Raw genomic sequence first — 16,424 nt, 5'->3', positions numbered from 1 at the left:
TGGAATTCTATTAATACTAACAGTGAATGTTCAGATCTGTCAATTTTTTATTATCTGTGTTTGAAAATTAAATATAATCTTTATTTAATAATTGTTTTATAAAGTAGTAAAAAAATCAAGAAAAATGCAGGATAAATTATATATTTATTACTTTAAAAACAAGAAAAAAAAAACTAGTTTTGATTCCTTCAACATTTTTGTTGTCATTTTTAAAAATTTAACTTATATTCCCTATGGTGGTTTTGTTTCTGTTCCCAATCCTCTAACAAGTTCACCAGATTTTGTTTTCAAAAAATTGATTTGGTTAACTTATGTATACTAAATTTACATATACTTTTCTTAATCATCATATATAATTTCTTAAAAGACTATATTTACTTTTATAATTAATGAAGGGAATATTATTTATCTACTGTAAAACGAATACAAGATATAATAGTAATTAATTCAAAAGTCCCATTTGAAATGATTTTTAATGGAATCATATTTAGTTTTTATGAAAATGCTTTTTAAGTAATATTTTCGAGTGTGTTAGCTTTGTGGTTGGAACATAGAATGTACAGAATCTGGAAAGAACAACATTCAAACAAGCAAAGACATTAACTTAATAATGATGCAGAGATAAAAAGTAACTCTCTGAAACAAAACATTTAGCAGTATTTAATAGAATTGAAAGTGACAGTGTCACTCAGAAGTAAAATAAATAAACAAAAAACAAGATCAAACTTCGATCAAAATTAAAAAAAAAAAAAACAAACTGGGAAATTGGGACAAAACTGCATTGAGCAAAGCACAGGCTCAATGATTTTCATGATCATCTAATCTAAATCAAAATCAGTGGTGAAGAAATCAAGCTCCACCAGAGCCATACTTCTTGCCAAAGACAATGACCTGCAACTTGTCATAACCAGCAAGCACACCAGCACCAGCAACAGCACGAAGAATGTTGGCACCTGCACCCTTGAACAAGGACTTGGCACCCTCGTTCTGAAGGATCTGTGTGAATGCATGCATGGAGCTCTTGTACTTCACAGCTTCCCCAGATGTCATCATCATCCTTCTCCTCACTGTATCAATTGGGTACGAAGCTAAACCAGCACCATTGGTGATTAACCATCCTAGAGCAAAGCTAGCGAAAAAGCTATCCTGCAATCACAAAAACAAAATCACACTTTCAGTACTGATAAATTATCTTCAATTTCTTATGTTATGTTAGATATTACTGTGAACTTTAAAATCGATACCTGGAGAGAGCCGGTTAAGAGAACCGGTTTGAGGGAATCGTACATTCCGAAGTAGAGGCCGCGATAGACGATGATTCCGACGCAGGAAATGTTGAAGCCACGGTAGAGACCGGCAACGCCATCAGAAGCTAGTGTCTTCTTGTAAACATCAACGAGGCCATTGAATTGTCTTTCTCCACCCTTCTTTGCAGCCTTGGCATCGTTTGCGAGACGGGTACGAGCGTAGTCAAGAGAGTAGACAAAAAGCAGGGATGAGGCACCAGCAGCACCTCCTGAGGCCAAGTTACCAGCAAACCATTTCCAGTATCCATCCTTGTCCTTCTTGAAGTTGAAAAGCCTCTTGAAGTAGTCCTTGAATGCAAAGTTCAGTGCCTGGTGTACAATCAAACAATCAATAATCATTCATCTCTGATATGTATCATCTGCTAAATTTTCAGAATACATCGATGTGTGTATACATCAATGTATTTTGAAGACTCAGCAGAGAATAACGTGTAAAAATTAATAGAGAATCTGGACTCGAAAATAAGTTAAGTTACCTGGGTAGGGAAATAACGGATGACATTTGCGGTGTTACCTCTCCATAGGGAACCGAAGCCTTCTTCATTGATTGTCCTCTTGAAGCAGTCACCGATACCTTTATAGGGTTCAGAGAGTCTACCGGCTTTGATCATCTCATCCTGGTTCTGGATCAAGAGCTTGACGCGTTCAATGGGGGCAGCGGCGGTTTTGGAGACGGCAGCGGAAACTCCACCCATGAGAAAGTCGATGAGGAAGTTTCCCTTTTCAGCAGGAGCTGCAACGAACACAGGTGAGAATGGTGCAACGGCAGAGAGATCGATTGCGCCTCTGCATTGTGGTGCCATTGGATACTGAAATGCTGCATTGGAGTGTTTCTGGAATGAGAGAGCAGCATTGGAGTAGTTCTGGAAAGATCGCCTCTGCTGGTACAGTGGAAGACCAGTGCGAAGATGGAGCTGACATGCAACCTTCTCCATCACTCTAGGGTGCTGAACCTGATCAACCATGATGATGTTTTTCCTGCACAATATGCAACCAAAGTTCAAAAACACATCTTAATGAATGAATCAAGATTTCAAACACACATCCTAAGGAATGAATCGAGACTTACGAGAAGAAACTAATTCAGAGAAATTAAGGTTGTAGAAAAGCGTGAGAGAGAAGAGAAGGAAGAGTGCAGTGAGAAGGGTGTGGAAGATTAAGGTTTAAAAAGGGAGTGTTGGTGGCTGTGCGAGTTTGTTGGAGAGGAGAAAACTCTTTACAGATGGAATGAAACAGACCGTTTGTTTATTTATGAATACGAAGTTATAGGAAGAGGGGAGTGAATCGCGAAGCAGTTTTGAACACGATTAAACTGACTCAATAACTGAATCGGGGATGTGATTTTTTTGTAATATATTTTTATTTGTTTATTATTTTGGTAGGGTATTATTTTGTGATTTAAATATCTATATTTCTAAAAAAAAATTATCATTTTTTTTTGTATATTTTATGTTTTGATTAATTATATTATTTTTATGATACTTTAAATAAATAATAAGTCATATGTATTTATTTGAGATTTTGAAATATTATGTGGTATAAAAATGTCTTGTGAATTTTATAATGGATTTAAATTGCTATAAGAATATGTTTAATTGAACTGTATTTAGAAGACCTTCTAATCTCCGTATTTTTACGAGATTTGTAAAAAAAAAAAAAGTTGAAGTTGTTATTTTATGTAATATATATTATTTCTTGTTTTTCTTTTGATAAAAAAAGTGAATAATAATAAAATAAATAAGTATCTTTTAAGTGTGATTAATAGAATTTAATGCAACTTTTTCTAAACTTTGAATAATTTAACATTTGATGAATAAAGAAGAAGAATTGACTTGTATTTAAATGCATCTTAAATATTTTTAATTTCATATTACATGTTTTTATTGTGAGTTTGTTACTATCATATGAATGATTCTTTTGAAGTGGATAGATATGATGAAATCCATATTAACATCGTCACCCTAAAATATTTAGAATAAGTAAATTTTAATAATGGAGAAAACTTCTTTTCAGATCTATGAATTTACAATATTAATGAAGTTTTAAAAAACGTCAAGGATATAGGGTTGGAAAATCACAAAATAGAGATAAAATAGAGGAAAAACTTTACATAAAAAATGTATATATAATTAGTCTTACAAATCACACTATTATCTATACTAGCAGCTTCTCCACATATTCTGCCATCATATAGAGAAGAAAAAAAGAAAAAACATAAAACACAATAATGCACTTTTTAATAACAACGTACTGTTGACTTGGTTAATCAAAAACTGAATTAGTTGTAAACAATAAATGTAATCAGTTATGCATTATTGTCTCAGGAACAGAAATAGGAGTATCATGTAAAGCATGTATAAATACAACAATGTTCTTTCTGTAAAGTTCAGTTGGAAAAGCTATGAAAGTCAAATAAAATACTTACTTCTCTCTAATTGTAAAAGGGTTTTTTCTTCTTTCATTCTCTATGATTACAGAGCAGGTGTGTGTCCTGCAAGGAGGAAAAGGTGTGGATGAGTAACCTGTGAGCAGAAACGTACGTGGCTTACAGTAAAAGAGGTGGAGAAGGAACGTAGCTGACGCAGTAGTAGGAGAAGCAGCTGTGGTGGTAGCAGAGGCTCGGTGAGTGCGGGAAGCTTAAAGAAGGCACCTGCAGAAAAGATATTTTCATCTTTTGGCGTGAGAGAAAGAGTTTGTGATAGTGGCAAGTGGGCTTGCACGTGGGTTGAAAACAGAGGCCCAACAGAGTGGTATCTAGAGCAAGATTCAAGAAAGGGAATCTTGGGAATATTGTTGTGTGCTCTACTCATGGCTAGTGGAGGTTTGATCCTGGGAAGCTTACCCATATTTGATGGAAAGGGCTATGATGATTGGTGTGTAAAGATGGACGCTATTCTTGGATTTCAAGAAATTGATGAGGTCGTGAAAGTGGGTTTCAAAGAACCACCCAAGAATGCTGATGAAGAAGTCAAGAAAACATACAAGGGGATGAAGAAGTTGGACTGTAAGGCTCGTGTATTGCTGCATTAATGTGTTGCTGCCCCTATCTTTCAGAAAATCTCAAAAGCTGTTACAGCAAAAGAAGTTTGGGAGATCTTACAAAATGGGTATGGAAATTCTGGGAAAATGAAGAAGGTGAAACTGCAATCCTTGAGAAGGCAATATGAACTTCTCTCTATGACAGAAAAGGAGACTGTGGCAGAGTATTTTGACAGATTACAGGTGATCACCAATGCCATGAGAGCGTGTGATGAGAACATAGAAGACAACAGAATTGTAGAGAAAGTTTTGAGGACTTTAACTCCACGATTTGACCACGTTGTGGTGGCCATAGAAGAGTCAAGGGATCTTGATGTTATGACAATAGAAGAACTGCAAAACTCTCTTGAAGCACATGAACAGAGAGTGAATGAAAGGAAGAATGGTGAGAAGGTGACTGAACAGGCTCTACAGGCCAAGGTGACTTATGGAGTTAGAGGCAGAGGTAGAAGTGGCTGGAGAGGCAGAGGTAGAGGAAGGTCTAGAGGCAGTTCTAGAGGCAGAAGTGGTGGCAGAAATAGTGAAACAGAGACCTAAGAAAAATCTGAGAACAATGGGTCTGAAGGTAGAGGCAGATATCAAAATAGAGGAAGAGGAAAAGGTGGCAGGAGACCATATGATAAAAGAAGAGTTCAGTGCTACAATTGTGAAAAATACGGACACTATTCTTATAAGTGTTGGCAGGAGGACAGATCAAAGAAGGGGCAAAAAGGAGAAGAAGCAAATATGGCACAGGAGGAAGGAAATGGGTCTGATTCAGACCAAGTACTACTGATGGCGACAACATGCAGTGAAGAGGATAACATGTCTTGGTACTTGGATACAGGGTGCTCTAATCATATGACTAGAAACAGGAATTGGTTGATTGACCTTAATCCATGTATGAGAAACAATGTTAAATTTGCAGATAATAGCTCCATTGTGGCAGAAGGAATTGGAAAGGTGATGATCACAAGGAAGGATGGCAAGGTGGCCTACATGAATGATGTTCTATACATTCCAAGCATGAAGAATAATTTACTCAGCCTTGGACAACTTTTAGAGAAGGGCTACACCATGAACATGCAGCAAAAATTGATTGAGATTTATGACTCACAGTAGAGGCTCGTGATTAGGGCACCAATATCCAAGAACAAGACATTTAAGGTGAATCTAGACACTACTGAAATATAGTGCCTAGCAGCTGCTAATGTGGAGGATGAGAGTTGGTTGTGGCATTACATATATGGTCACCTGAATTTTAAAAGCCTAAACCAACTCAGTAGCAAGAAAATGGTGGAAGGGCTACCACAGATGGAGTTACCAGCCAAAATCTATGAAGGGTGTGTGATTGGCAAACAGCCCAGGAAGGCATTTACAGACTCTGCACCAAAAAGAGCCAAACAAGTACTGGAAGTGGTGCATTCTGATGTGTGTGGTCCCCTAGACACACCATCACTAGGAGGAAACAAATACTTCCTCACATTTGTAGATGAGTTTTCGAGGAAAATATGGGTGTACTTGATAAAGGAGAAAGGAGAGGTGTTTTCTGTTTTTGAAAGGTTTTGTGCCCGTGTTGAAAGACATGCTGACAACAGGTTAAAAATTTTGAGGACTGATGGAGGTGGTGAATATAAGTCCAGAGAGTTCAGCAAGTTTTGTGAAGAAAAGGGGATAGTGCATGAGGTGACTGCCCCCTATACACCACAACACAACGGGCTGGCTGAGAGGAGAAACAGGATGTTGGTTGATATGACAAGGTGTATGTTGAAAGGTAAAGGCCTGCCAAATGGCTATTGGGGAGAGGCAGTAACTACTGCTGCCTACATTCTTAACAGGTGCCTAACCAAAAGACTAAGGTTTGTGACACCAGAAGAGGCTTGGTCTGGTGTCAAGCCACATGTGCAACACTTGAAGATTTTTGGGTCAATATGTTATAGACATATTCCAGATGAGAAGAGAAAGAAACTAGATGACAAGAGTGAGCCCCTGATCCTGATTGGGTACCATCCAACAGGTGCATACAAGCTATATGACCCAGAAAGGCAAACAATGGTGATTAGTAGGGATGTGGTAGTAGATGAGACAGCCAGCTGGAGTTGGGAAGAGAAGGAGAATACGGTAACACATATTCCATGTGTTCTTGAGGATAAATCTGAGCATTCAGTTGCTGTTTCAGACAACAGAAGGACTCAGAGGATGAGGTTTCCCTCCACTAGACATGAAGTTTATGGAGATGGTGTAATTACAGGAACCGGTGATCTAGTTCACCAAGCTTTGATGGCTGACACAGAACCCATAACCTGGAAGGAAGCTCTAAAGGTGAGAGAATGGAGGAATGCTATGAAAGAGGAGTTGGAGGCAATTGAGAAAAATAGAACATGGGAATTAGTTACACTGCCACAAGATAAACTACCTATTGATGTGAAGTGGGTTTTCAAGCTAAAGTTGAAACCTGATGGGAGTGTGGCCAAGTATAAGGCCAGATTGGTAGCAAAGGGCTTCCTACAACAAGAAGGAATTAACTACACAGAGGTATTTGCCCCTATAGCTAGGATGGAGACCGTGAGGCTAGTTACAGCAGTAGCAAGTTCTAAAGGCTGGAAGATGGTTCAAATGGATGTGAAGTCAACCTTCCTTAATGGCCCACTAGAAGAGGAGGTATACATTGTACAACCACCTGGTTTTGAGAAGGAAGGGAGAAAGCACCTTGTGTACAGATTAAGAAAGGCTTTGTATGGGCTCAAGCAAGCCCCTAGAGCCTGGAATAAGTTGATTGATGCAGTTCTAGCCAAACTGGGATTTATGAAATGCACAGTTGAATTTGGTGTGTATGTGAAAAACACAAGTCATACAAATACACTCATTGTGTGCTTGTATGTTGATGACTTAATCATTATAGGAAATGAAGATGCAGAGGTTGGAGATTTTAAAGAAAAGATGAAGACTGAGTTTGAGATGACAGATTTAGGAACACTGAATTATTTTCTTGGCCTAGAGTTTGTACACACTCCTAGTGGAGTGTTTCTACACCAGAAGAAATACGCACAGGAGATTCTGAAGAGATTCAAGATGGAAGAGTGCAATGAGGCTATAATTCCAATGCTGCCTGGAATAAAACTGACAGAAGAAAATGAGGCTGAAGTGGTAGATGGAACTTTATACAAGCACATAGTAGGTTCACTTAGGTTTCTGTGTAATAGCAGGCCAAATTTGAGCTATGGAGTAGGTCTGATCAGCAGATTCATGCATGACCCCAGAACACCCCACTTGGCAGTTGCTAAACACATCCTAAGGTACTTGAAAGGCACTACAGATTGGAGAATTTTCTTCCCAAAGACAGTTGACCAGAATAAAGCAATGCTTGAGGCATTTTCGGATTCAGACTGGTGTGGAGATAGAGTTGAGAGAAGAAGTACATATGGGTACTTATTCAGATATTTGAGTGCACCAATATCTTGGTGCTCAAAGAAGCAAAATGTTGTGGCCTTGTCATCATGCGAAGCAGAGTACATAGTTGCCTCAGAAGCAGCTTGTCAGAGTATATGACTGGAAGAAGTTTTGAAGGAGTTGAAGCTGGAATACATGAAACCAGTTCAGCTCAATATTGATAACAAATATGCAATCAACCTATCAAAGAATCCTACACTACATGGAAGGAGCAAACACATTGACACGAAGTTCCATTTTCTTCGTGATCAAGTGAGCAAAGGGAAGCTGACATTGATGTACTGTCACACAGAAGAGCAAACAACGGACATTTTCACCAAGCCTCTAAAGCAAGCAAGGTTCGCTAAGCTGAGGAAGGATCTTGGGATGACTAGCCTAGGGTTTTTGGATTAAGGGGGGGTGTTGACTTGGGTAATCAAAAACTGAATTAGTTGTAAACAATAAATGCAATCAGTTATGCATTGTTGTCTCAGGAACAGAAATAGGAGTATCATGAAAAACATGTATAAATACAACAATGTTCTTTCTGTAAAGTTCAGTTGGAAAAGCTATGAAAGTCAAATAAAATACTTACTTCTCTCTAATTGTAAAAAGGCTTTTTCTTCTTTCATTCTCTACGATTACAGAGTAGGTACATGTCCTGCAAGGAGGAAAAGGTGTGGATGAGTAACCTGTGAGCAGAAACGTGGCTCACGGTAAAAGAGGTGGAGAAGGAACGTAGCTGACGTAGTAGTAGGAGAAGCAGCTGTGGTGGTAGCAGAGGCTCGGTGAGTGCGGGAAGCTTCAAGAAGGCACCTGAAGAAAAGATATTTTCATCTTTTGGCGTGAGAGAGAGAGTTTGTGACAGTGGCAAGTGGGCTTGCACGTGGGTTGAAAATAGAGGCCCAACACATACATCTCCAATAACATTACCCATCAAACATTTTATACAACAAACATTTTTTAATATTCTTGCATGAAATTTAACTCAGATGGAATGTGCACATGTATATAGGCATATAATAAGAAGAGAAAGCTCCAGCCCACCTTTCTCTTTCACATTTAATTGTTAGATGCAACATAATCACTTATGTAAATTCAAGTTTTTAATTCGTCTCGTATGCCTTGGTTATCCCAAAACTAAAGCATATAATGGTACAATAATATTTTTACAATTATTGTCAACTTTTATGCCTTGGTGTTAAATTTGACTTGTCTAATATAATCCAATTAAGAGGGGTAAATTGGTTATTTTAATTTTTCACTGTTTTAAAAGGAATCTTTAATCTTTATATCTACAATAACCAGTTTTTCAAATTTGTATTTAATGGACTGATTTAATCAATTAGGAAAGACATAAAAAATGAAAGAAGCAAAACAACACAACAATTTTTATACTGATTCGATTCAAGATGAATCTACGTCCAATCTTCTCCTAAGAAACTCGAGCCTAGGAGGATTCTACTAAATGAGTAGAGTTACAAGAATTACAAGAACATATATATAATTCAAGACCCTAAAGACTAAGGAGCTTAATCTACAAATCAAGAACTCCCCTAGATGCAATGCCTCCACACAGTTGCACCTAGACATTCACTGACACAGTGAATCAACAGTGAACAAAAATACAATTCAAAAGAGAACAAGGAACGAATACACCTAACGAATATGCAGATGTGACACTTGATCCTAATGTCAGGCTTGACCATCCAAGATTGAATCCATCATCAATCTTTTTGAATGTCTAATTGAATGGTCTCCCAAGAAAGCAAGAGCTCTACGAATCTCAATCTCATAAAAATCTCTTCTTGATTCAGTGATGCGTAATTTTTGAATTGATTTCAGATCTGTTTTTAAATCAGAGTTCTGCTGTTGAGATTAGTGGATTTGGAAATTTACCTAATCAATTATCGTGGGTGAATTTTCACTGCATCAGTGCAGTGACTTATGATAATCCATTAGTTAAATATCTAATCCATTAACAAGTTCTACATTTGACATATTCAAGAGATTAACAACTAATCTATACAGTTCAAGCTTGACTTACATGTAATCCTAGATATGCATCAACTATACAACAAATAAGTTCAGGACTAAGCCTAAAATAATGATACAAGGACTTTGGACATCATCAAACTCAACTTTGTTAGATTGAGTAGGCTCACCCTTTCAACACTTGGTTCAACATATACCTGAAGCTGAAAAACCTTTTCTGCCTCGGTTCTCAAAAAGCCTCATATGCTTCGGTTTTCAATACCCGAAGCCAAAAACTTGGTTTATATTTCAAAAATGCCATTTGGCGTTTGATGTTTAGCCTCGGGTGGCAGGGAAACCGATGCCAAAAACGCTTTATGCCTCAGTTAAAAATTGAACCGAGACCATAGTGTTTACTTAGGGTATGAAGTATAAAATGATACATGCATGTTCTAATGATTGCATATTATACAGAAAAGAATTTGAAGATTTGAAGAAATGTCCAAAGTGTGGGTTATCACGGTACAAGCTGAACAAAAACAATATAGATGGTGGTCAAATAGAAAAGGAAGGATCCGCTATGAAAGTAGTGTGGTACCTTCCAATCGTGCCCAGACTTAAGCGTTTGTTTGCAAATTCAAAAGACGCTAAAAATCTTAGATGGCATGCAACTGAGAGAAGATGTGACAAACTGCTTCGTCATCTAGTTGATTCAATGCAATGGAAAAATATTGATTAGGAATTTCCCAAGTTCGATCAAGAATGTAGAAATGTTCGTTTTGGCTTAACTATCGATGGAATGAATCCATTTGGTAATTGAAGTACAAACCATAGTTGCTGGCTCGTTATATTATTCATTTACAACTTATCTCTTGGACTTTACATGAAGAGAAAATACATGATGTTATCTGTGATGATATCTGGTCGAAGGCAACCTGGAAATGACATAGATGTATATCTCAATCCACTAGTTGAAGACTTGAAGTTGTTGTGGGTTGATGGGGTTGAAATATTTGATGTTGTTACTTCTAAAACTTTCATGATGCATGCAATGTTATTTTGCACCATTAATGACTTTCCAGTTTACGGTAATTTGTCGGGGTATAGTGTCAAGGGTCATAAAGCATGTCCTATATGTGAAAAAAACATTGCATCTCATCAATTGAAAAACGGAAGGAAGACTGTATATCTATGACATCGAAGGTTTTTACAAGCTAATCATCCTTATAGAAGGTTAAAAAAAGCATTTAATGGACATTAAGAGAACGATGAAGCACCAATTCCATTGATTGACCTTCAAATTCATGAAAAAGTTAATAAAGTACATCATGTATTTGGAAAAACATCCAAGAAGTCATTTTCATCGAGCCCTTGGAAGAAAAAATCAATATTCTTTGATATTCCATATTGGTCGAAGTTACAAGTTAGGCATTGCATAAATGACGTGTGTGTAGAGAAAAATATGTGATAACTTGATTGGTACACTACTTAACATTCAGGGGAAGACAAAAGATGACAAAATTTATTGGTAACTAATATTAATGTTATTAGCATTATAGTTTGATTTTATTGATAATTTGTTAAATATTATTGATGACATTTTCTATATTGCAGCTAACATTTGATATTCCAAATGTGGGGACGCTTAAAAATATTTTTTTATTCATCGATGACTGAGAAATTTCGTGGTTTTAAGACCAAGTTGACATCCAGGTCTTAAAAATCCATTACAGAAATACACATGGATTGATGAAGAGACTTGATGTCAGTTTCTTGAGCTTTAGACATCTGAGGGATGGTAGGTATGTTTATTTGAAATCATGAATTGCTCAATTAATAATTGTGTACATTTTGCACTAATTCATAAAGTGAGGTTTATACGTTAGAGGAAAAGAGAAAAAAAGTCTCAAAGTATAAGTGTTCAAAATAAAAACTCGCACATATTGTCTCGTGGTGGATAAGTCATCTTTGTTAACTTGTGAATATAATCTGCCATTTTAACGCATAACAATGAATTTATTTTCTTCTCAAGCGTCATTGGCAGCTACTTGTGGTTTCCTTGAGGGAGAACTTTGTTGTGTGTTTTTTCTCTTTGCACCACCATGCCTCTAACCATCTTAGACAAGTGATAGATTGGTAAGAACCTCAATGTCAATCTTATGAATATTTTGTGTTATATAAAAGTATCATAACACATTCCCTTTATCATAGTTCAATTGTTGGACATATAACATGTGGTTAGGGAGATCAACAGTTAAGGCAAAATGTCTTGCATGGTGTTTCCTCTAGTTTGATATTTTTATCCATATATTATAGTTGTTTGATTTGATTTTCTTCCTTAATTAATTGTAATGTTGTTGATATAATGTAGTGTAATAAACAAACCACTCTTATGAGTACAATTACTATATAATGCAATGTATGACAATCATTGTGTGTGCTTGTATTACAACTAATTGGGAAACAATAATATATATTTAAATTGAAACAAATACTTTGCATTATTGTCTTTCTATATACTAACGTAGTTTAATGTCTTATTTTGTAGACATTCAAGAGTACTATATCAATTCATGCGAAGTCTATAAAGTTTGGTAGGATAACATTTGCCAAATTTATAATTCAGATGTACAATAGTATTGATTAAGATATGTATTTGGATTTTAGATGATTTTACAAAACACTTTTAAATGTATTTGGATTGTGAATGATGTTATGTTTCATAAATTTTTTTGTTCTGGTCTATTCTGGTTTGCTGAAAAAATATGCAGGTTAAAAAAATGTAGGAATAACCAAAAATAGAAAATTTATTTTAAAAAATAACAGGACATTATTTGGTCTCAGTTTCAACCATAATCGAAGCAGAAAGCCACATACGGTCTCAGTTCAGATCACAATCGAGGGCAAAAAGAGGATATATATGGTTTCGATTTAGGTCCAACCTAAGCCAAAATGCCTTCGAATTTTAAAATTAAATTTAAAATTGGTGACTATATGGAGAACCGAAGTAGAAAGAGGGGCTATATGGCTTCAGTTCAAAAAGAATCGAGGCATAAAAGAGTTTTATTGCTTCGGTTAACGTCCAAGGTCAAAAGTTGACCTTTTTTTATTTCGACCTTATATATTTTGAAATTGAACCAGAATAGTAAAAATAACCACTATCAAATCTCCATATCTGCACTAGTAAATGTACATATAATGATGGGTAATGTAAAAGTATCTTAAAATATTTAGTCTATTTCAATTAAATACCTCTCTTATATTCATTCACGCATCAATTTCCTTTTTATTTCTGAGTCTACGCATTGTAAAATTCTTTTTAAAAAATATATATTTTTAATTGGCCACCGTATATTCGAAGGCAGACAGTTATATTCCAAAAACACAAAAACCTTATTCAGAATACGTTCTTCCCACCATCTTTGTCTTCTTTATCTTCGCGCGATTAAAGGCAAATACAGCAGTTGCGTTCACTTCTTAACCAAATATTATAATAACATAATTTAATATAATATTTTTATGTATTATACGTATTATATATACATATAAATATATAATATCTCAATAACATAATTATAATAATAAAGTTAATTTTAAATTTTTTGAATATTTTATATTTTTAATTAAAAACATAATAAAATTATAATTTGAAAAAGTTACACACAAAAATTATTGGTTAGACAATGCGAACCATTTAATATATATATTTTTTAAACATCGTGTTATATAAAGTATTGATTATTTATAGACTAAAAAAGAAAACAAAACATTTTGTTCTTTAAAAGAAATAAGTTATTTTTGTCTTTCTTTATTATAATTTTCAATTTTATTGTATTACATGCATAATACAATAAAAATGAAAATAAAAAGGTGTGAATAAAAAAAATCAAATAAGATAAGAAGTTCAAGAATCTTTCTTTCATTTGAATTTATCCGGTTTAAAATATTATTTATTCTGAAATAAAAAATTGAAGAATCATACTTCCTTATTTTTTAAATTATAAGAAAAAATAAGATCAAATTACACTTACTCTTTGAAAGTCACACATTTCCCCTTGATGGGTAGGTTTTCAATATTTTTTTTAAAATGAACTAATAATTATAATAATAATATTCTTTATTATTGAATTTTAAATGGTATGAAAAAATAAGTAATATGATAAAAAAAATCAACTCCATCTACAGTTATATATATATATATATATATATATATATATATATATATATATATATATATATATATATATATTAATATAATATAAAAGTACTTTAGACATATTAATTTATTTAAAAATAATATAAATCTATTACAAAATCACAAATAATTTGAAGGAGAATGATAAAAAGTGAGATGTAATCGGTACAAAATTATGATTTCTTTCTAATCAATAAAACTAACATTATATAAATAGAAATGTACAATACTATTGGTATGAAGGAAAAATAAAAATAAATGTCTCTAAAGTTGTGACTTCCAGTTAAGAAATGAAATGTTCATGCTTCCTGTCTCCTCAGTTTATTAATTATTATTTTAATTTATTGATATTTTGATCCAAAACATTTTATTTCTTTTCATTTGGGTTGAACCGATGCAACAAAGATTTGTACTTGCAGGCCCAATATCATTTTAGAAAAATCATCTTAACCATTTATGAATACACCATCCATCTCAAAAACAAATAAATGGGAGCACTTCTTCCTCCACCCCAGGAATTATTTTCAACACCTCCAAATTTTTCTAAAATTCTTAAAATAACCTTTTTCCCAATTCACCAACTTGTACCTCTAAGACAGATTTAAAAAAACATATTTAGAAAGTTACATATTTCTTTAAAAAATATCAAATTTTGAAATCTAAAAAGGAAATTATCGAATTTCAAATTGCAAAATCCGATATATATAATTACCGGATTTTGAAATCAAATGCAATTTTTTTTTCGTTTTTCTAATTTTTGTTATATATATATTAAAAAAATAAATAAAATTTTAAAAAATGTGAAATAATATAATATAAAATAAAATGATATATATATATATATATATATATAGTTTAATTTATTTAATTTTAATTTATATATAATATATAAAGAAACATAAATAAAATAAGCAATATATAAAATTAAAGTTAACATTAATAAAAACAATATATATATATATATATATATATATATATATATATATATTTTAGTTTATTATTATTATTTTTTATTTTTGGTTTTCTTAATGTTAATTTTTTGTAATTTTATATATTTTAGTACATTATTTAAAAGTAAAATTTAAAAAAATGTAGATATATGTAATGGATTTTGAAATTCGGTATATATATTTTGAAATTCGTTAGATTTGGTAATTTTCTTAAGTGAATTTTGAAATTTTGTATTACTTAAATTGGATTCGAAGTCCGGTATTTGTGCATGAGGTGCTGTGCTGATCTAAATGTTAAAGGTTATTTTTAGTATTTTGTAAAAATTTGGGGTGTTTAAGAAAAGTTTGAAGTGGAGGGAGAAAACCCAATAAAGGATATGCTAGTAATCTTAGTATTCCGTTTTTTTTTTCTTTTTTAAAACACTTTTAGAAAGTTACTATGAAAAATGAAAATTCAATAAAATCTCAATGACATCTAAATCTTTAATTAAGAAAATATAGATAATTAAGTTTTTAATATAAGATAACAAATGGTTGAAAAAAGTTAGTCTAAATTTTACGTTCGATAAAAGTGAAAAGAAAAGAACATTATATAGGATTGAAGGTTTATAAATTTATTTTTTAAGATTTTGAGTTAAGGAAGATGTAAATATTCTTTATAATTAGACTCAAGTCTCGTTGATGTTATTTTCATCTGGTGAATCGTCGGCTCAGATGAAAATAAGAAATAGAAAGCAACGAGTTTTGTTAAATATATAAATACAAACTCTTCCATTGTTCCTCTCATATTGAGTTAATTATGCAGTTTCATATCACATTTGCATTCTACCTATTGTGTCAGTTCCAGTTTTCCTTTTTGTTGGTTTTAGAAAACACTGTTTTTCCTCCATTTTTTGCTTCATTAATCAGTTCGTTTAAAGTGGATACTATTATCGAAAAGAAATGGTTAATTTTTGAAGTACAGAAGAATTTTCTCTTTTTCTGCTGTTGATTTATATGCCTGAGCTGCAGCAAATAATTCTAATTGTCTGGTATAGGAAATGAAGGTAAAATAACAGATATCAGAAATCTGGAGCATAAGTTGCACACAGATTTGGTACTGAAAAACGGTTGAGTGGTCAAAAACTGCTATTAATGAGGAAACATAATGGTAGTTATGTGCAGTCACAATTATAAATGACTAGTATCATTATTTGGAATCGGTGTGTTATGATTTTCTTTTTCTTGCAACTTTTTTCTTATCACTTACCTACAAAGTTTTAAAATTTTACTCATTCACTGCCTCATACAGATAGAGACAGAACCTGAAAACAGTGATGCAGTGCCACCTCGGTTCTGATTAATTAATTTCACGGCACATATGCACTGCATTTTGATGACACACAGTTTCTCATGGACTGTTTCTGAGTTGTTTTGGAGCCCCCACTCTTTACTTTTCCCACTGTGAAGTCATCATCTTTGAAACCTTACAATATTTGACAGTGGAAATGCATGAACATAGTGGGGGGCATGGAAGCTTATTTGCAGGATATGGAAGTTGATGTTTCAAAA

The 16,424-nt window shown here is 33.6% G+C and overlaps 3 protein-coding genes across 4 annotated transcripts; 2 read left to right on the top strand and 1 right to left on the bottom strand.

The window, feature by feature from the left end:
• Positions 1–630: 630 nt before the first annotated feature.
• LOC114169962 (ADP,ATP carrier protein 1, mitochondrial-like) lies at positions 631–4,127 on the bottom strand. 2 transcript variants are annotated; one of them, XM_028055374.1, is made up of 4 exons: positions 2,377–2,492; positions 1,784–2,285; positions 1,245–1,616; positions 631–1,146 (listed from the first exon to the last, which is right to left on the bottom strand). In XM_028055374.1, exons 2-4 carry the CDS (start codon positions 2,270–2,272, stop codon positions 850–852), a joined length of 1,158 nt encoding a protein of 385 aa, XP_027911175.1. In that variant the 5' UTR covers positions 2,273–2,285; positions 2,377–2,492; the 3' UTR covers positions 631–849. The 2 variants fall into 2 exon arrangements, with proteins under 2 accessions (XP_027911175.1, XP_027911176.1); XM_028055375.1 differs by lacking the exon at positions 2,377–2,492 and adding an exon at positions 3,733–4,127 and having other exon boundaries at positions 632–1,146.
• LOC114169367 (eukaryotic translation initiation factor 3 subunit C-like) lies at positions 4,116–4,883 on the top strand. Its single transcript, XM_028054506.1, has 2 exons — positions 4,116–4,316; positions 4,362–4,883. Exons 1-2 carry the CDS (start codon positions 4,116–4,118, stop codon positions 4,881–4,883), a joined length of 723 nt encoding a protein of 240 aa, XP_027910307.1.
• A 16-nt stretch (positions 4,884–4,899) lies between these two features.
• LOC114169366 lies at positions 4,900–5,447 on the top strand. The gene is made up of 2 exons (XM_028054505.1): positions 4,900–4,947; positions 5,031–5,447. The coding sequence occupies exons 1-2, from the start codon at positions 4,900–4,902 to the stop codon at positions 5,445–5,447; spliced, it is 465 nt and encodes a 154-aa protein (XP_027910306.1).
• Positions 5,448–16,424: the final 10,977 nt, after the last annotated feature.

This window comes from Vigna unguiculata, chromosome 11, assembly GCF_004118075.2.
Source record: "Vigna unguiculata cultivar IT97K-499-35 chromosome 11, ASM411807v1, whole genome shotgun sequence".
Taxonomy (NCBI): domain Eukaryota; kingdom Viridiplantae; phylum Streptophyta; class Magnoliopsida; order Fabales; family Fabaceae; genus Vigna; species Vigna unguiculata.
The sequence above is the reverse complement of the archived record's forward strand: the minus strand, read 5'-3'. Positions and strand labels throughout refer to the sequence as shown.

Excerpts from the sequence above, each read along its gene's own strand:
- LOC114169962 (XM_028055375.1), bottom strand. The coding sequence starts at position 2,272 with ATGGTTGATCAGGTTCAGCACCCTAGAGTGATGGAGAAGGTTGCATGT. Across the intron at positions 1,617-1,783 it reads TCCGTTATTTCCCTACCCAG|GCACTGAACTTTGCATTCAA; the intron begins GTAACTTAACTT and ends ATTGTACACCAG. Across the intron at positions 1,147-1,244 it reads TCTTAACCGGCTCTCTCCAG|GATAGCTTTTTCGCTAGCTT; the intron begins GTATCGATTTTA and ends TTGTGATTGCAG.
- LOC114169367 (XM_028054506.1), top strand. The coding sequence starts at position 4,116 with ATGGCTAGTGGAGGTTTGATCCTGGGAAGCTTACCCATATTTGATGGA. Across the intron at positions 4,317-4,361 it reads TGAAGAAGTTGGACTGTAAG|AAAATCTCAAAAGCTGTTAC; the intron begins GCTCGTGTATTG and ends CCTATCTTTCAG.
- LOC114169366 (XM_028054505.1), top strand. The coding sequence starts at position 4,900 with ATGGGTCTGAAGGTAGAGGCAGATATCAAAATAGAGGAAGAGGAAAAG. Across the intron at positions 4,948-5,030 it reads AAATAGAGGAAGAGGAAAAG|GAGGACAGATCAAAGAAGGG; the intron begins GTGGCAGGAGAC and ends AAGTGTTGGCAG.